The sequence below is a fragment of the Eschrichtius robustus genome, chromosome 16 (assembly GCF_028021215.1).
Source record: "Eschrichtius robustus isolate mEscRob2 chromosome 16, mEscRob2.pri, whole genome shotgun sequence".
Taxonomy (NCBI): domain Eukaryota; kingdom Metazoa; phylum Chordata; class Mammalia; order Artiodactyla; family Eschrichtiidae; genus Eschrichtius; species Eschrichtius robustus.
In genome coordinates, this window is record NC_090839.1 from 90,046,396 (window position 1) to 90,066,092 (window position 19,697).

At 60.2% G+C, this 19,697-nt stretch overlaps 1 protein-coding gene across 3 annotated transcripts in view; it reads right to left on the reverse strand.

Annotated features, from left to right (window-relative positions):
• SDK1 (sidekick cell adhesion molecule 1) overlaps positions 1-19,697 on the reverse strand; it is a 539,173-nt gene that overhangs the window by 27,913 nt on the left and 491,563 nt on the right. Inside the window, exons 35-39 of one of the 3 annotated variants that reach the window (XM_068566066.1) lie at positions 13,058-13,173; positions 10,902-11,088; positions 9,040-9,177; positions 2,062-2,223; positions 1,415-1,540 (exon numbers count right to left, since the gene is read on the reverse strand). In XM_068566066.1, coding sequence (XP_068422167.1) covers positions 1,415-1,540; positions 2,062-2,223; positions 9,040-9,177; positions 10,902-11,088; positions 13,058-13,173 — 729 coding nt within the window. The remainder of the gene's footprint in view (positions 1-1,414; positions 1,541-2,061; positions 2,224-9,039; positions 9,178-10,901; positions 11,089-13,057; positions 13,174-19,697) is intronic. The other 2 variants (XM_068566067.1, XM_068566068.1) reach the window with 2 other exon arrangements.

Consider the following 19,697-nt stretch of genomic DNA (forward strand, 5'->3'; position numbering starts at 1 on the left):
GTCTGGGCCCAGACCTCGCAGGGCCTTTCAGCCACGGCACTTGTTGATCTCCGAAAGTGCCGCGGGTCAGATGTCGCCAGCAGAGAGCTGGCTGGCTCTTCTGGGGGCCACTGCTTTCAGAGGTACGGGGGGAACACGTGACCACAGAGGCCTCTGGCGAGTCCAGCCCCGTCACGGATTTGGGACCCTCCATTTCCAGAAAAGGCCAAATGCCCTGCTTATCAGAAACTGCCGGGATGCCCCAGGCCCGGGGCTGAACGTGGGCATTCTTGAGCCAAAGAAGTATTCACATCGCCTTGACGTAGAAACTGTTTCGGTTTTATGTACTAGGTTTCTCCTTGGAAGTTTCTAGAAGGCACTTCTAACCAGTAATCTTTCAAAAGCCATTTGGTGGGAGGAGGGAGGCCTGCGACACAGTGGCGTCTCCAGCTCTGGGGACCTTCCCTCTTGGTCTAATAGCTTCTTTAAACACCACACTGACGTGCTCACGGCGCCGCAGTCCAGCTGGCGGCGGGGCCTGGCGATTCGCTTTCCAAGTGTGTCCCTGGCACGCCGTGTATTTTCACGCTCGGATGTTCACGCTGAGCCGTACGGCCATCTGAAGGTCGCGGTGAACGTGCCCGGGGCTCCTGCGAGGGTGATACCCCCCCAGCTCCAGCTGTAACATCCGACTCAAACCATCGTTCACTTTCCAGTGGTGTCCGCCCTTAGGTATTACTTGAACAGAGAGAAGGCGGAAGCCCTCTTAGGGCGGATGGGGTCGGGGCGGATCTCAACCTCGCTCTCAGCGGATGGCGTGTGGGTTTCACTACTAACAGGAAGGTTCATAATGATCCGAAATGAGCAGGTCGCCCTCCACTGAGATCTCGAGCGGAGCCTCTGAAAACACGCGCGGGACTCACCGGTGAGCTGAGGACGTCCTTAAGGGGCCCTAAGTTCTCACGCACGTGTATCCGAGTGACACTCATCCCCCCCCTAAGCCTGGGTAACGTGGCCAGAACGCCATGGGTCTGACGCCCGTGAGGCCGCTAGCGCAGCCGTGGTTATGAAAACGGGGGGATGGGGGCTTCCCCGGTGGTCCAGTGGGTAGGGCTCCGCGCTCCCAATGGGGTTCCATCCCTGCTCAGGGAACTAGCTCCCGCAGGCCGCAACTAAGAGTCCGCAGGCCGCAACGAAGATCCCGCGTGCCGCATCTGAGACCCGGCGCGGCCAAAATAAATAAATAAATAATAAATAAATATTAAAAAAAAACAACAACAGGGGGTTGGGGAGTGAGAGGGAGCCTCTCATTTCAAGTCAATGCCCTCCGTCTCCACGTCATCAGGGAAATGCTGGGCCGGGGAGGCCCCAGGCTCTGACACGTCCCCTCTTTTACAGATGCAGAGACACCGTCTCGGGGTTTTGCCCGCCCTACCTGAGGGCCTGGCCTCGATGACGTAGCCCGTGGTGGGCGTCCTGCCCGCGCGGCCCTCCGTCCACTGCAGGGTGAGCTCAGAGGCGGATCTGGTGACCGAGACGTCTCGAGGGGAGCCCGGGGAACCTGTGGACAGAGGAGAAAAGAGCGGGTGGGCTTTGGCCCGGGACTCCTGGGCCCGCAGAGGGGCCAGCTCTGCTGCTAGGTCTCCAGGCCGGGCTCACCCGGGGTCAGTCCCGGTCCCTCATCTTGAAAGTCGGGGTGGGGCTGACACTGGCCTCACAGGGTCCGTCAGAGCATCAAGAGAGCTGAGGCGTGGAGGTGCCCGCTCGATCCACTGCCCTCTCCTCCGAAAGCCCTTAAACAGAGGCCAAGGGCCTTTGTGCAGTGGGAACCGCGTGGCTCCTCTTCATGACAGGAAAACTTTAAATTTTTCTCATGTATCTTATTTGAAAAATTGAATGCACTTCTTTTCTCTTACTTTTTTTCCAGAAAACAAACACAAACTGGACACGCTTAACACCTAAGCACTTGCTCGCCCGCACTGAATGCGTCCACGTGCAGACGTTTAGGTAACACACGCCTTGGAAGGCGGGGCCAAAAGAGTCCGGAGACCCCTGACCGGACAAAGGAGGCCCGATACTCACCCTCGGCCGGGCCGGCCGTGACGCTGGCCCGCAGCTCGGGCCCGTAGGCGATGGTCCGCGCTTGCACTCGGAAGAAGTAGGTCACCCCCTTGGTGAGGTCGCGCACCTTCAGCCAGCGTTGCCAGTTCCCCTTCACGTCCACCGTCACCACCTTGCTCACCCCTAGAGCCGCCGGGAAGGGCGAGAGGGGCCCTGAGCACCGAGGGGGCCGCGGGGTTTGCTGAGGAAGCATTTCTCACCACTGGGACGTTAAGTGGTGGTAATGGCCGGTTTTCAGCACGGATAAGTGCAATTAGAGTCTAAGCTTGATAAGCGGGTGCCGACACAGGGAAGAGCCCCCCTCAGTCCCGGTTCACTGGCCACGTCGGGGGGAGAGAACCCCGGCGACTGGCACCAAGGGTGGGGGGCAGGCCCCCGACGTCTGGAGGGTCCCTCCCCGCTTGGCTCGGAGCTGCACAAAGCCCTGTGTCACGTCGGAGGCGACCTCGGGCTTCCCAACTTAGTCGGGGGGGGGAACATGGAGGAGGAGACGGAGCAAGGCTCTGCGTGGGCTGAAGGCGGCCCCCCCGCGGGGACCACCCTGCGGCCTAAAGGCTTTGGCGACGCATGACAACTTCATCCACAGACCCTGAAACGTAACGAACCTGTCACCACAGAGACGCTTCCCGCACAAACACAGACACCGAGCAGATGTGACGCTGGGTGTACTAGGTTTAATTAGAAAATAGAGGTGGGACACTTTGGCAGGGGGATACAAACTGAAAATTACACAAACGCAGCATTTTCCGGAAGGGAAAATAGGGTTCTCTGGTAAAACAAGTCTGAAAATGAAGCATTCAAACAAAAAAAGTTACATAAGCTCTAGACTGTGGGACTCCTCAGAGCCTTCAACACACCGATATCTGTCGGGCACCTCTTGGAGGAGGATGTCAGGCTGGGGCAATTCCAGGACTTGTTAGTCAGCAGAGGTCGTGTGGAAGAGCCACGCCGGGTGCCTGCTGTCCTGGGTCCAGCGTCCGCGCCACCGTGTCCCACACACAGAGAACGGCCGTCCTTTCCAAGACCAAGGGGCCACCTGCCCTCGCTGCGAAGGGCCGGTGTTATCGGCACCTTGAATCCTAGGCTGGCCTTGACCTCAGAAGAGCCCAACAACGTGCGTCCTCGCTACAAAGTGGGTCCAGCTTTCAAAGTCATCAAAGCAAATTCCTCTGATCCTACAGGTCTCCAGAACCCCTTCTAGTTGGTTTACTGTCTTCATAGTGCGCCTTTTATAAAACATTTGTTCAGCTAAATGATTCTCTTCCAAGTTATTTTGGAGCAACTTGGGCTGCTCTTGTGTGATTGGAGCTTTTCGGTAGAGAAGCAGGGCCATTTCTGCACAGAGAGGCCGCCCCTCAGCTGCTTCGCTCCAGAACGGGGTTTCAGGGATGACAATCTGCACACGTGGTTGACTGTCAGCAGTGAACACACGGGATCCTGCCAGATGTAAAGTTTTCCTGGAGAGCAGCCCCTTTTTTTGTTAAAAAAATGGCCTCCTTCTCCTCGGAGCAAAACCAACCCCGTGCACAGATTTTGTGAATTGTCCCACCAGGAGGTAGAGCTAGTCTGCTCCCCTCCCTCCACCCCATCCCAAGCACGTCAGCATCTTATTTATTTAGTCAATTTTAAAACCATGCCCTGCACTCCAAACCTCAGGGTGCAATCGCCTGAAATACTTCCATTTCAAACATGTAAGAAAGAAAACATAAAAATAGCTCTTCTACGGAATCAGATTCCCAGGAACACGAATCAGTGTTCCGAGGGTCTGGGGGCTCCCCACGCAGCCAGGCCTACTTTCCTGGTTGGGGGACCCGGGGTCCACAGCACTGCAGTACCACATCGACGCCCCTGTTCCCGGGGCCTGGGCTGCAGGCTGCCTGACCGGGGTCTGCGGGTGTCCCTCCAGACGCTGCCCGGGCCTGGGGGAGGGGGCATGAAGAAGGGTCACCCCAGGGTGAGGTCACTGCTTTACAACTGCTTTTTTACTGTCTTTACCGCACACTTGTGTATGTGTATATCAACAAAAATATCATATCCTCGGTGATCTTCACAAGGGAACCGGCGTTACCACAGAGAGTTAATATAAAATAAAGATGCTTGAGGTTCTCCCTACGTTTGCAGCCGTATCTCTGGGAGATGCACGGGTCCTCAGAGGCATATGAGAGTACTGAAATGGTTCGGAGTCCCGCTTACTACTTTCATGATTCCCTGCGTAAATCCCAGATCCAACAGCGAAGGGGGTGAGGGCCAGGCTTCTCCAGGAGATGCCTTCCAAGAGGCCTGCACACCCATCACATCAGCCAGCTGCCCTAAGGGGAGGAGATATAGAATCGGGGAACTGGGGGCCGCTGGGGAGGGATGGGCCCAGGTGTGGGGACGTAGGGCAGCCAGGGCTGGACCAGGGCCCGAGGTGCCGGGCAGCCTGCCCTCAGCGGGTCCGGCAAGCTGTGTGGGGCTTTCACAGCCGCGGCCTGGTGTTCAGCCTCTCTGTTCTCACCCACAACTCTGTCCACGGTGTCGGGCCTGCTCAGCTAGGCAACGGCGCGGTCTTAGGTAGAATGCCCCAAAGAGCCCTGGCAGAGAGGCGCCCAGGGCGAGTGCCGCTGCTCCAGGATCGGCCGAGGGCGGGTTCCCTCTGAAACTCGCGGGGTCGGCCGGCGGGACGGGGAGTGCGGACGCCCCGGGATTTGGAGCCTGTCCCAGGCCTGTTACTTCTTCCCCGGGTGACACCGGGTGATGCACTTGACCTCTGCAGGCCTCTGTTTCCTGTCGGTCCTGAGTGGGCAGTGCCCACCTCACAGCAGTGTCAGGAGGCCCGGATCCCAGACCCTGCAGTGACTGTTTGAAAGCACATTAAACTCCGGGCGCTGCAATCCACCTGGGTCCCCGGCTGCACCTCTCCCACTCCGGGTGGCCACGCTGCCCCAGCACCCAGGGGCTTGTGGCGGCCACCGTGGAGCTCAGCCCGCCATCCTGCTGGGCAGGCCTTGGGAGGCGGCTGGCGTGGCCGATCGCGGCCGGGCTCCTGAGTGCAGCTGTGGCTGGTCCTCACGTGCCCGGCAGGTGGCCGGATGTCCACCAAGGCAAGAGGATGGAGGGGTCACGTCCCTGTCATCGCCCCGAGGGCCGGCTCAGGCGTGTCCACGAGGCGGCAGGGCTGCCGGAGCAGCGAGAGGACAGGGTGCCTCCCGCGTGCAAATGCTTTCCACGCCTCCGCCCGCCCCACGGCGGTTTCTGCTCCCGTGGCCACTGCGAGTCACGCGGCCAGGTCCGGAGGAGCGCAGTGGGGCTCGATCTGGGGCCTTCCTGTGCTCGACCCGTGACACCCACCACCAGGGGGACCGCCACCGGCAGCCGCTGCCCACGCCCCACGTGACGGCCTCCTTACGGCCCCACTTCGGCCGGGCCGTGCTCCTCTCTGGCCTGTGAGGCTGCCAGCCGTGGCCACTGCAAGGGCTCAGGACTAGTGTACATCTGGCTAAGTCAGGGGTTCTGGCAGAGGCCGTGGTCCAGGAGGGCTCATGGTGGGATCCTGGGACGTGATGCTGGGTTGGCGGTGAGTGGGGCCCTTCGGGAAGGTCACAGGGTCACCAGGGCGGCACCAGGGCAGTGGGTCGGTGAGCTCTGCTCCTGGGGAAGGGGTGTTTGCTGGTTGCCAGGGGGGCCGGGGGAGGCTCGAGGCCTGTGGCCAGCCTCAGCCCAGCGGGAGCAGGGCCGGAGCTGTCGGGGGGGGTGGGGTGGTCTGCGGTTGGGAGCCCGGCTTAGTGCAGGCCTGGTGCTGGAGGCAGCCCTGCGACGCCTCAGGCGGGACTGGACGCTTCCTGTCGCCGTCACTGTCACGTGGGGTAGCCCCAGCCCTGGACCGGCCACCTGACAGGCAAGCAGGCGTCAGTGGGTCAGAACCTGGCATCTGGGCAGTTTGCTGCTGAGGGCGCAGGAGCCGGGGCGGCGGCTGGGTGAGCGCAGGGCTGAGCCCCCGTCCCTGCTCCGACGGCAGGGCTGGCACGCTGGCCGGAGACCCAGGCTGAGAGCAGCGGCCCTCCCCACAGACAAGGGGCGCTGCTGCGGACGGCGGGCGTCTCAGTACTTGTGAAACGAGGCGAAGACGGCTGTGACCGAAGTGACTCCACCTGCTGTCACCCCAGGGAACGGCAAGCCCCACCCGCGGCCGCGAAGCAAAATGCTTTCCTGACTGCCCCTCGGGCTCCGTCTCTGCCGCTCACCATCACGTCTACGTTCAGAGACACAAGTGCTCCAGACGTTCCCCATCATGTGACAGATAAGACCTCGGCTCTTGAACCCGCCCGCCTGGGTTCGAATCCCTCCTCTCCCCCCATTCCCCCACCGTAGGCCGCGGACAACGTCTTAAGGGCCCGAAGCCCAACTGCTTTGTCTGTAGCCTGAGGATAGATGCGGCCCGCCCCGCAGGGCTGTGGTGAGGCCGAGGGGAGAACACACGAGAGCGGTGGGTGCGGCCTGGTGCGTAGGCAGTGCCGGAGGGACAGCCCCTGCTGGTCGGCGTGCTTGGTGGGGTCGCGTTGACGGGCGCACAGGGAGAACCCTGTGAGCTGCTCGTGGTGACCCTGAGTGTCCAAACAACGTGGAACAAACAAGCAAGCTCAAGCCCGAGGACACGGGGAAACCGGAGCTGCTGCGCCCCCCCGCGATGAGGCGGGGTGGGGGGGGGGGCGGGGAGCAGGCGTGGGGAAGCCTTGCGGCAACCCGGCAGCAATTCGAACGCCTGACCGTGCGGAGGAGGGTAACAGGGGGCACAGACAGGCCCCGCGGCGGAATCCGGCCGGGCGATGGCCTTGCCTGGAGGCCAAGGAGACAGGTGTGGGCCGTGGGGTTTCTGGAAAGACTGTGCAAACCTACCCACACAGATGCTCTGCTCAGCAGTCAGTCGCTTACTTGCGGAAGCGTGGGAAGCCTCACTCACGGTCTGGGGTGAGGAAGGAGGCGGAGGCCTGTCAGGCACCATTCTTGGCAACCCTCTCTCATCTGAACGACACTAGTGGGTTAGTACCCTTGAAAAGGTGTTTGGGACCTGGGCTCGTGGAATCTGTGTGCGTGCGTGTGTGTGCATGCGTGTGCAGGGAACGCTGGTGAGCAAAATGAAAGTCTCCAGTAATTCTCGGCCCTCCCTCCCCACTGAACGAGCAAGAACGTGGCCCGTCTCCTTCTGGACCTCGACCCAAGCCACACCCAGGCCGCCTGTCCCCAGACAGGTGCTGGGTCCTCAAAGGATACAGCAGAGCACGCTAAATCAGTGCTGGTCCCCAGCCTCTTGGCTGTTTTACAAACCGTATCCACACGTCGCCTCTACTGTTATTTACCTAAGTTCACTGCGAGACAGGAAGGACCCTCTGTCATCTCTACTGTTATTTACTTAAGTTCATCGATTTTCTGAGACGCACATTTTCCCCCTCGCATTTTTACATCTCTGATCTGGGATGCAGCTCGGAACTGATGCTTCAAGAGGACCGGGCCGTGGTTTAGTGGAAGCATTTTTTCTTTCTCAGCACTTCATAAAATAACAATGAATCTCACAGGCCATGGCAGTGTAGATTAGATGAAATAAAATCTAGGGCTTAACTTTTCTTCTTCAAATCAACTCCCTGTTTTACTTGAATGTGCTTGTTTTAAAAGGAAACTTTTATCATGGCTTTAAATGGAGAGCCAATATCATTTGATGTGTTGGTGATATCTTTTCCCCCCAGACATTAAATAATCTATAATTTCTACAGTCTGTCTGTGTCTATGACCGGGGCCTCACCTCCCTTCTCTGCACCACAGTGCCGGGCACACGGTGGGGACGGAAAGAAATGCCCACTCGGCCCTCAGTGTGCGCTCCGGGAGTGGGGCAGCGGGCAGAGACGAGTGGATAAGAAATCAAATCAGCACAGAGCTGGCGGCACCAGCTACAGCAGGGGCGCAGGGACAGAGCCATGCCGTCACGGCCCAGCTCCTTCCCGCCTGCCCTGTCCACCCCTGCCCCTGTCCTCTCCTCTCTCGTCCATCATCCCCGCCCGGAGCCCCCTGCCAGCCCCCCTGGTGGCACTGGGGTTTATTCAGCTGGGGATCCCGGTCTCCTGTAACTCAGACCCTGTGCCTCTGGCTCCACCTCGGCCCCATGTCACTAGTCCTGCGGCCGCCCGGACGACTGGCATCGCCCCCTCCCTGCAGGCCCCGCGTGACCGAGCCTCTGTGGGCCAGTCTCGCCTCGGACGCTGGGCGCCTGGGCCCTTCCTGTCTCTCAGCGCCTGCCCCCGCTCCACGCCCGACGCTCTCACGCGGCTCCGCTCTCTTCTTCATGGCGCTGACCACTACCAGACTTTGTGTGTGTGTGTGTCTGTTCGTGTGTTGCTCTCTCCTCCCTGGAGCACAGCTCACTGCACTCCGGAAAGCAAGGATCTCGTTGAACGGGTCAGCTCAGATCCCAGCTTCCCTGGATCCACAGACTCCAGCATCTAGAACGGCACCCGGCACACAGCAGGCGCTTAAAACAGACTTGCTGAGCGGAGTTCCCTGGCAGTCTAGTGGTTAGGACGCGGCACTTTCACTGCGGTGGCCGGGGTTCAATCCCTGGTGGGGAAACATCCCGCAAGGTGCGGGCCAATCCCCGCCCCGCCCCCCCCCACGAAAAACAAACGAAAACCTCGCTGAGTAAATGGAAGAATGAAGGCGGCCCCAGGGGAGCACCCGAGGGAAGCGTCCAGGCCCCGTTGCCTGCGTGGCTCCAGCTCGTGGCACCCAGGGTGGGACGAGCACTGAGATCCCAGGCGCAGCAGGAGAGGCGGGTCTTGGGTGATAAAGAGGCCAGGTCAGGGGCCCTGCGGAGAGGGCCGTGTGGAACCCTGGACGCCCTCAGCCGGTTCACCCGCCCCTCCCGGCGCCGTGCCGTGTAGACGGTGGGTGCCACGCAGCCGGGAGGCTTACCTTGGACAGGCGCTATGGGCTCGTACACCACTCGGTAGCCCTGCAGGACGCCATTGGCTGCCGTGGGCTCCCCCCACGAAACGTTCAGCGTGGTGGAGGTTACTTCCGAGAATGCCAGAAAGCTGGGGGTCCCGGGAGCTGGAGGACAGGACAGAGAGGACGCTCGCCGAAGCCCCTTTACGTCACCTACGTACGTGTCTGCGCCTCCGCGCGGAATAGAGATCTTACTGGACGGTGTCTCCAACTTAGTGAATTCGCAATGCCGTGGATGAAGAGGAGATTTATCGATCATCTCCGAACTTCCCAGGGTCAACCAGAAACTCAGACCCTCCCGAGAAGAGCAGAGGAAACGGCGGTGTTTAAACACAAAGGGGCCTGAGAGATGCAATGGCAAAGGCATAAAAACGAATAATGGATGGAAACAGAAAATGAAGTGCAGACAGCGCCATCTTCTAGCACCTGCTGGAGGCTTCCACGGGCTCCAGTCCTGCTCCTCTGGGGAGGCGTGGGCTCTCCCCTCCCCTCCTGGGGGGCCCCGAGGCCTCCAAGGACACCCCCGCACACTGGTCCTCATCTGACAGCCCACAGGCGCCCGGCCACCTCACTGTCCCCCTTGGTCTGGAGGTGGGGGAGCTCACGTGCCACCCTGAGCTGGAAGAAGCTCCTGGCAGAGGCAGAGGCAGGCTGTGGGGCCAGGGAGGACGCCGACCCCGCCCGTGGCTCCCGTCTGCCTGGGCCCCGTGGGAGGGCCGGGTGGGTGCTGGCACCCAGAGCTGCCCCTACCCCGGTGGGCACTGACGCCCCCCGTAGCCGGGTTCCCCTCCGTGCTCAGAAACGCCCACTGAGTCGGCCCCCACTTGCCCCCCTTCCGTACTCCCCCGTCCCTGGGGGCCCTTTGGCCCTGTGACCCGCCAGGCCCGCAGCGCCCGAGGGCCTCCACCTCCTACCCTCGGCCCCACAGGTCCGCCCAGACCCTTCCCGCTCAGAGGCCACAGACAGCCCCTCCTGGGCTGCTGGACGGGCCCCGAGGACGCAGCCCCTGCAATCCAGTCATGGGCATCTCACAGGGGGCCTGACGCTCAGCAGCCCCTGTTCCCGGGAAGGCTGAACCCACGGAAGTCTGGGGAGCCCTGAGCCGGTGGGTCTGTGCCCCATGGGCTCCCTAACTTACATTGCCAGCCTTCCACTCCCTGCGTCTCAAGAAGGCCCCAGAGCTCCCGGGACCCAGGGTCCAGCCGCCATTCCCTCGGGAAGCCTGGTCAGCCTCAGGAAGCGCCCCAAACCACCAGGGACTCTGAGAGTCACCAGGAGAGTGAGTGAGCGGCTCAGAACGCACCCCAGATGGGGAGAGTGGGTCACAGGCAGTGTGACCCCCGGCAGGGCAGCCCGGCCACGCCCTAGGACCCGCGCGGGGCGTGTGTCTGAGAGACAGCCTGCCAGCTGCTTCCAGGGGTCTCTGTGGCCCAGAGGCCCGGGGGGCTGACACTGCGGCCTGGGCTCAGCACGTCAGCACACAAGGAGCTCCCCCTGCCCCGGGCTCTGGACCCTGAGAGAACCCCCTGCGGGCCTGGAGCAAGTCCTGCCGGTGACAGACGAGGCCCTGTGCAGATGGAAGGCCGGCCCCCCAACCGCCCCGCGCTGCTCACACTGGTGAACGTTTACGGGGCAGCTCCACACAGAAGGCATGGGCTGGGCGCTGGGGACACCACGTGAATTGGACCCAGAAATTCCCAGCTACGCGGGATCTGGCTCACAGGACAGGCAGAGCGGAGCGCCGAGGGAATGGAGAGGGCGGGTCGGGGAACAGCTGCAGGGCAGGGGGGTGACCCAGGCTGCTGAAAGGAAACACACTGTCCTCCTACCGGCCTGGTGGGTACGGCCCTGCCGGGGGTCACTCCTGGGCCCGTCTCCGGCGGCGTTGAAGGCCGAGATGCTGACCAGGTACTGGGTATGGCTGGTGAGGTTCTTCAGCTTCGCCGTGGTCTCGGGCAGGAACAGCACCCGCATCTTCTCCGTCCCGTTCTGGCTGTCCGCCTCCCAGTAGTAGATCTGCCAGAAAGAGCCAGAGGCTGGAGGCCAGCGTGGGGGGGGAGGGGTGGCGCCCCCTCTGTTTCTCAGCCTGGGGACAGGTGGCCACTGAGCCAGAGGGGACCTGAGTGCTCCCGGGGGCTGAGCTGTGCTCTGCAGAGTCGGGGGTGGCTGAGGCCAGGCCAGGGTGGACGGGGCCTGAGGATGGAGGTGGCATTTCGGTGGCATCTCCTTCGGCTGCCAGGAAAGTGCCTTTTCTCTCACAGGGCTGGCTGTGGGGGCCCTGCCCCTTCCCCCCAAGCTTCTGGACAGCAGGGAGACCCATCTACCCCCTGCTCCAGCCTGTGGGTAGAACAAGCCCCCAGCTTCTACCCTACGCTCCCACATTTTCTTTAAGGCTGAGATCGAAGGCTTCGATCAATGTGACCCAATACTCTGGATATTAAAACGGCCAAAAATAACGTGGAGAAGAACCACGTAGGGCTCAGCCCTGTTGGAGCAGCCCTTGTTTCTCCTGGGTTCCGTTTCTCCTCGTCTAGTTTTTAATGCGCTCGTGGGCGAACATGATGCCGCGCACAAAGGTTTGCTCAGGTCATCAGAACCGCTCCCCTAGACAGCTGGCCGGGCCATCAGAACCGCTCCCCTAGACAGCTGGCCGGGCCATCAGAACCGCTCCCCTAGACAGCTGGCCGGGCCATCAGAACCGCTCCCCTAGACAGCTGGCCGAGGACCACTGCCCAAGCCAGTGCCAGCCAGGCCACCCAAAGACAGCCCCAATCCACGGAGCCACCTCGGCTCTGTGGGCCTACAACAGGCCAGGCCGTGAGAGCCGCTGGCCCACGCACAGAGCAGCCGAGGCTGCCAGGCTGCGCGGGGCCCGGGGCCTGCTTTCCTGCACCGCAAGCCTGGCCAGGCCGGAGCGGAGCTGGCGGGTGAGCCTCGCTATATCCACCTGCAAGACGCAGTTCGGCTTCTGCTCTCTGAACTGACCAGATGAGACGCTCTGCTTGAACAGGCCTTACTAACTTGAGATCAATATCCAAGTTCAACGTCTCTATCATTAGGAAATTAGGAAACATGTTTTGGACATACATAAATAGCACCTTGCCTCTGGGCTCAGGGGACTTTCCGTTACCTCATTAATCACTGCAGGTGCCCTGCCGTGGAGGATGGTATTTATTTTCACAAAACACCTACAAATGTCATTTTTAAAGGGACATTTAATTGGTCCAATAGTCTTCAGGGTAGGCTAGCCCATGGAGTCTGATGAATGATCAACTTGGGCTCAACAGACCAGACAAGGAAATTCACTCTGGAGGAAGGTGGGGAATTTTCAAGGGACGGCACTTCAGGACGGTTTTAGCTGGTCTCACGGGGTCCGAGCCCCCTACGCAGGGGTGATGCTGGAGGTAGAACACTGCGGGGGGCTTCCTGCCCCCACCAACTCTGTGTCACTGTTCATCACCTGATGCTCGGACTGCAACGGGCTGCTGCCTTTCTTGGATCCCACCTCTGGGATATTTAATGGGGAATCATGACAGGTCAGCGTAAGGGTTCTCAAAGTGAGGTTCCCAGGAGCACGCAAATCCTTGGGCCCCATCCTGGACCTACCGAACAAGAGACTCGGACCCAGGGCAGGGCTGGGGGGGGGAACCTGTTCTCTTGAGTGCTTCCCTTTTACTGTCAGCAAAGGCAGTGGAGACTCCCAGAGGGGGTGCAGGGGGAGGTCTGCGCGGGGAACTGGGCCCCGCTCTCCCAGGCCAGAGGCAAGGTCAGGCTGAGCCCATTCCAGCCGCTTGGCGATGCCCAGGCTCTGGGGGCCGAGGGTCCGTCGGCGCGAGTCAGGACGGGAAGCAGAAGGGCAGGGTGAGCCGAGGGCGGCCAGGGTCCCAGCGGAGCCCTCGGGAGATCTGGGGATTCAGGCCGCTGGGGACCCTGGCCCACAAGTGACCTGGAAGAAAGAGCCAAACCAAGCAAGAGAGCGCCTTGCCTTGTAGCCCTGGATGTTTCCGTTCTGGCTCTCGGGCGGCGGCGGGTCCCACGTGACCTCCAGCTGGCTGGCCGTGAGTGGGTTCACCTGCACGTGCTGCGGAGCCATGGCCGGGGCTGCGGAGAGAGCAGCGGGGTCCGCTGAGAAGTCCCGAGACCCTGCCCTGGACCACCCAGCTTGTATGCCAGCATGACCACAAACCCTTCTCAGAACCACGCTTTTAAATGCATGAAATGAAATCTGGAGAATCCCAAAGAAAACCGATTATATCGAGACACGGCAGAGCTTTGGAAAACAAAGGTGTGATACAGTAACCCACGTGCTTGTGACTGAGCCCTGAAGTCAGGCTTAGAGCTGCTCTAGCGACGGCTCTGAGGTCAAGCGGGATGAGCGGAGACGGCACAGTAACAGCCAACCTCGCCGCGATGGGGGCACACCCGGGGGCACACCCGGGGCCCTGCCGCTGAGAGAGTCCCAGGCCCCACTGATGCGGCACTGGTGCGTCGCCACATTCATAACCGAGGGAGATGCTAAGTTCCAGGTGGAACTCAGAGAAAATAAAGGCATTTGTGGGAGTCCCCTGGCGGCCCAGTGGTTAGGACTCTGCGCTTTCACTGCCGAGGGCCTGGGCTCGATCCCCGGTCAGGGAACTACGATCCCACAGGCCTCACGGCCAAAAATAAATAAAGAAAGGCATCTGTGTTCCCACCACGAGTCCCGGATCCTGGGGTACGAAGCCCTGCTCCAGGTGGAGCTGACGGCTGCAGACCCGGGGCTGCCCCTCCTCGGGGACGGAGCACAGAGGCCACAGCTCCGCGCCCCGCAGGAGGACCCGGTCCCACTCCTTCCCTCCCAACCCCGAGGGCCCCCGGGTGCTGTGTGGGTGTCAGCAGGGCCACACTGTGCAGGTCAAAGGTGAAAGGTGACTGACAGGACGCCGTGGCCGTGGCCTTGCAGGCAGCCGCGGGTAGGTTGGGAACGACGCAGAGGACGCACGTGTACATTTGGGGACATTTCTCCCCGCCGGCTGGTCTGTCCTCTGCCTCCCAGGAGCTACTCCTTCCTCCCACCTGGGTCACCCCTCCCCCGGTGAACTCCACGCTGGGCTGGACCCTGGGGCGCTCCACGGAGCTGTCGGGGACATGGCTGCAGGGGCAGGGCGCCAACCCAGCACCCTCGCCTTCCGCGGCCCCGCCTGCGGCTCGGGCGCTGCCTCTTGCCTCAAGTCTATTTAGGGCCATGAATGGAAAGGACCACACGTCAGCGTCGGAGGGAGGCAGCCCAGCTCACAGTCTCTCTGGGGAGAGGATGACCTCCTTGAGGCACCCCTCCCCCGCGTCTTCCCGTCCCTGCTCCCCCCCACCCCACCAGTGTAGAATAAAATAGTAATTAACACCCACTCAGCCTGACACCAACTATTTATTTTGTTCTAACTGTGTGGCTCCTGTATTATCGCTGCCCACCCTGCCGTTAATGGAAATGTTAATAACCCACACCAGGTTGTTGTGACAGATGCTCGGCCTCATTATCAGAAATTCTTATTTACCGCTCCATTAAACAACAGAATCACACAAAAAAACAATTCAATCAAAACTAACTGGAGGAATTTTAACAGCCACATTAATAATCCACAACATAAATAAAGTTAATGTCTTCTGCCTGTTTGCCATGGGCGACTCGATCACAAAATTACTGTTGTACGATTAAAATGTGAAAGGCAAAATTGAGCACAGCCATTACCCTGGTAGTGGGTTAGGACCATCTGTGTGTGGTCGCCCCCCAGTGCCCCAAGTTTCCCTCTCGAAGCACAGCCAAACCCAGGGCCCACGACGGCTCTGGGGTCAACACGGGCTGGACAAAGCCTCCCTCCACCGCCACCCCCGGTCCCGTCCTGGGCGGCTGAGCCCCACGCGCTGTCTCCACGCCCCCCAGCTGTCCTATAGCAGAGCCCCTTCTGGTCACAAAAATGCTGCAGGTGACAAGGACTTTCGTGATGCTAACACAGCAGGGGAGGGAGAAACCCACGTGAACACAGAGCAAAGCACGCCGGTTTCAAGACTTAATTTTTTGGCTCCTGAGATCCTCGGGGTCTCTACCCTGACGGGAGACCCTGACTTGCAGGAAGGCCGTCTGTCTATACCCCAGTGCAACCCTCTTCTGTCATGCAGGCGCTCAGTTTGGCGCGTCTCATGGGTCGTGATCCTCTTGTTCTCCACCCTCAGCATCTGTGGAGTACGGCGCCCACGAACATCAGCTCAGAATGCTGTGTTAAAAGGCATGAAATTAGTTTTTAAAAGCACGCTGGCCCGGCCTGGCAGTCCCTGGCGTTTGCTGATATGCAGATTGCCCACAGACAGCGCTGGAAGGCGGGTGCAGGGTTAGGGCGCAGATCGGAGAGTCTCTCCATCCGGCGTCTCGGCCCAGGCAGACGACGCCGTCCCACAGCTGTCACCCACTGGCCTTGAGTGATTGCTCCTGCCACCCCGGCCCCGGAGAGAGGGCCGGGCAGGGCGGTGATAGAGAAGCCTCCTGGACTTCTGGGGGCTCCTTGCACCTGACAGCAGTAGTGGAATCCCAGCGATTTCTGGAATCTTCTGGGATTCTGGCTGAGCGCTGGGAGAGGCCCTGCAAAGCTGGGTGCTGTGGGCTGGACTCGGCGGGCGGGTCCCACGGAGCAGGGAGGGCAGCACTTTGTCCAGCTCGCTCGGCCCCGACGTGGCCATCAGGCGTCAGGGACACACGGCGGCTGCCCTGACCCAGTGTAGGCTTGCTGCTGACAGGGGGGCGCTGGCTCACGGGCTCCTGGCTCTGCGTCCCGCAGACCCTGGGCGGCCCTGGGCTCATCGGGGCCCCCACGTCAACCTTTCAGAACCTCTGCTCCAGGGAGGCAGCTGCGCAGGCAGCCGTGGGCTCAGACCACGGCAAGGAGAGGAAACGACGCCTCAAGGGCATTCGGTAAACAGCCGAGGCTGGGAGGGCAGGGGCTTGTCAGCTGCTCGGGTGGGACCTTTCACCACCCGGCCCCCGCTCGCCCGCTCACTCTGCCCCCGTGGCGCGGCGGGGGGCACCCACCCACCCTGCAGACAGTCCCCCCCGAGGGAGCTGCACGCCTCCCTCTGACACTGGTCTGGCCGACGACAGGGGAGCAGTAGTTACATGCAGGTCCGGCCCTTCCCAGCAGGAGCTTCCAGAGCGTTCCATGGCGCCGACCCCTCCCCACCCCCAGACCAGCGGGGCCCCCAGGGGGGCTGATCCCCATCTGTGTCTGGGAGCACGAGAGACGTAGCTGACCGTGAAGGACAGGGACGCGCGAGAGAAAACACACGGGTGGTGTTTCAGGCGCTGAGACTTGGGGGTGATTTGTCGCCACAGAGCAACTTCGCTGACGTTTTCCTGAATATCAACCGGGCCCGCGGCTTAGCTCAGAGGGGTGGGTGGACACAAGGATGCACAAGACACGTTCAACAGGAGACATCATTCACAGCAGTCATAGTACCAGGTAGAATGTGAGGACAGGGTCAGAGGGCCACGAGGGGTCACGTCTGGCTGGGGGACGTGGGGTCTTTCCTGGAAACAGAACATCCAGCTGGCTCTTCAGGAATGGGGGGGATCTACCACGGGACCGTGGGCCGGGGAGGCGGGGATGGAGGAGCAGTGGAGAGCTGGGGGACAGGGCGTCTGCCGGCGACTCGACAGACGGGCGTCCGGGGGCTGGAACTGCTGTTGCTGGACCAGGCCAGACCGTGCTCGGGTTTGACCTTCACTCTTTGTAAGCCAGTGATTTATTACTTGGGTAGAGCAAGTTTTTAACTGATGATCTGAGGATCATTGTTAATGTTTTAATATAATGAAATAAGTATTTCTTTATGTGATTTTTTTAAAAACTGTACATTCATCAGTTCACTTTAATTACACCAACACTTCTCTGGTCAAACACTCTTTCTGATCTCCTGTCAAAGTGAGTAGGAAACAGAATTCTCGAATGTAATTCACCTTGTCAGCAAACTTTGCCAACACATCTGTTCCCCTAAGCGGGGATAACCGGCGGGGAGGGACTCCAGGTCTGGGTAACTGTGTGGCCTCTGGGCCCCCTCGGTCCATAAAGGAGGTTTACATGGGCGGTGGGGCTTCGGCCCCGAGGGACAAGCAGTGACTCGGCCCAGGAAGGAAGGAGGGGGCAGATCGCAAGGACCCAGGAAGGAGCCATGTCTGGGCAGGCGTGCAGCCCCCTCCTCCTCCGGAAGAAGGCTGTGAGTCACTGCTGCCACCAAACGGGACGTCCAACGCCCGGTCACCAGGACGCCACGCAGCTGTGAGCCCTGCCCGCAGGAACTCAGGTCCGAAAATGAGCATTTCCGTTGACATTACAAAGTAATTTTTAACAGAGCTTACAACGGACAAAAGTGAGATCATATCTGATAAATCTGTAACGAACACGAGGGACACGCACCACCTTTCTCTCAACCGACAGCCCCCATCTCTCCAGAACCCCCAGGACTTGTGAAGACAAACACAGTGGTGCTAACGTCTGCTTTAACTCCTGGTTAACGTAGGGATCTGTCAGTGGGATGTGAACGGCGCTGACGCCGATACCAATGGTGCTCCCTTCACACCAGGGGATCAGGCATCTCTTCCAAACCCTTCATCTGGGCTCACTTCATCCTCATAACCTGGGGAGGTGGGTACAAGTCACTGCCCATTACACGGACGGGAAGACTAAGGCCCAGAGAGATCCGGTAACCAGGCCCGAGGTCACACACTCAGCAAGTGTGTGGATTTGGCCTCGTACAAACCCAGACGGCCTGGCTCTGAGCCTCCCTCCCTCCCTCCCAGGGGAATTCCAGGGGCCGGGCCCGGGGCAGGGGTAGTGGGTGGGGTGGGTGGGTAGGGGAGGCAGGGCATTCAGCCCCATGTGCCTGGGTTCCTGGAGCAGCCCTCTTGGACCAGCACATCTCACCCCTGCTGCCGTCCTCCCCTCCGAGCTCTGGCCCCCAGCCTGTCCTCCATCACCTCACTGCTGAGCCAGGACCAAAAACAACTCCCAGGAAGCTTAGCAAGAAGAATCAGGAAACTGGTCACAAAAACTATTTTCAAAAAAATCAATGCCATGTACTCCAGGCTATAGAGACCATAGCTGGGAGGCTGTGGAAGAAGCCCTGGCTGGCGAGTTTAAGGTCTGGGCTCAGCTGGTGGGACTTGGGACTCTGTTCAATCTCTGAGCCGCAGTTCCATTGTTTGTAAGATTGGAGAAAATATCAGACGTAAAGGGTTTTCGAGCTGAAATGAAATGGGTGGTGTGAGAGCAGAGCAAGGCCCGGCCAGGGGCTCATGGTGCCCTCAAGCTCGTCCCCGAGGTGACCTCTCTGTCCAGATAATCGCCCGAGGGTTTATCTGGGCACTGGGCACATAGGGCACTGCTCCTATGTGGGCTCTGTCCCTGTAGAGACGGTAGGTAATCGAGTCACCATGCGCTGACACGTCTAGACGTCCGTCTCCCTGGTGGTTCCCGTATGAACCTAGAGCAGCCCAGGTGTGTCACCATGGATCCTGGTCACAGCTCCAGGGACCCCACTCCTGGGGCTCACAGCCTCACGCGACCCTTCTGACACGTAGGATATGGCAGACGCGGTGGGGTGGGCAGTCTCCTGCAGGCAGGTCAGGGCGCCTGAGCTGCCCCTCCTGCTGGTGCCCCCTCCTGGCTCCTCTCACCCCCCACCAGCTCCCTCTAAGGAAGCCAGCCCGTATGGTGATGTGCCATGGAGAGGTGGCCAGGCGAGGACCTCGGGGAGGCCTCTGCCCATCAGCCCAGGAAATGGGGTCCCGCGCACAACCACCCGTGAGCTCAGAAAGGGCCCCTCCCTGGTCGAGCCCTTGGACAGCGCTGCAGGCCTGGCGACACCTTGTGAGAGACCCAAGGTAGAGGACCCAGCTACATTGAGCCTAGATTCCTGACCCACAGACTCTGCGAGGTAGCAGGTGTGTGCTGTCTGAGCAGCTACGCTGGGACAATTTGTTACCCAGCAGCAGATAACCAATACACCCCGACCAGTGAGAGCTCCTCAGGGAAAGCACCCAGCCCAAGGCCAGACTGCATGCTCTGGGCTGCCAGAGGCTGGCTGGAATTTGGTGTGGGCCCTGTTGTAAATGCAGGATTTCATGGTGTTCCAGCGAAACACCCTCTGTTAAGGTCAACATGTCCTCTTAACCAGCCCAGACCCAGCTGTGGCCTTGGCCCCATGAGTTTGCACAGGAAATCTAGGATAAACTCCTGGCCTTTTCACTGGTGGATGTCCTGGCAGAATTACAGAATTCTGGAGCAGTGCAGGAGCTTGAGTGGTTCTGATTACAGGTGCCTCGGACCAAGGACGGGGTGAGTTAAAGAGGGCTCTTAGCTCTGACAGAGCACGTTCACACGTGTGGACAGAATTAGAGGTGCTCCAGCTGCGGACCAGGCAGCAGCAGCCCTAGGACACCGAGCGTCCAAAGAGTGTATTTTAAAAACAGTGGTTTCAATATGAAAGGAGGTGGAGGCCAGAGAGTTCCAGACTCATAAGAACAAGCATATTTTTCTTACAGATACTTCCGTGATAAAGGTTAGTGCCGAACAAATCCAGCATTTGGTTTCATCCAGCAGTGACCT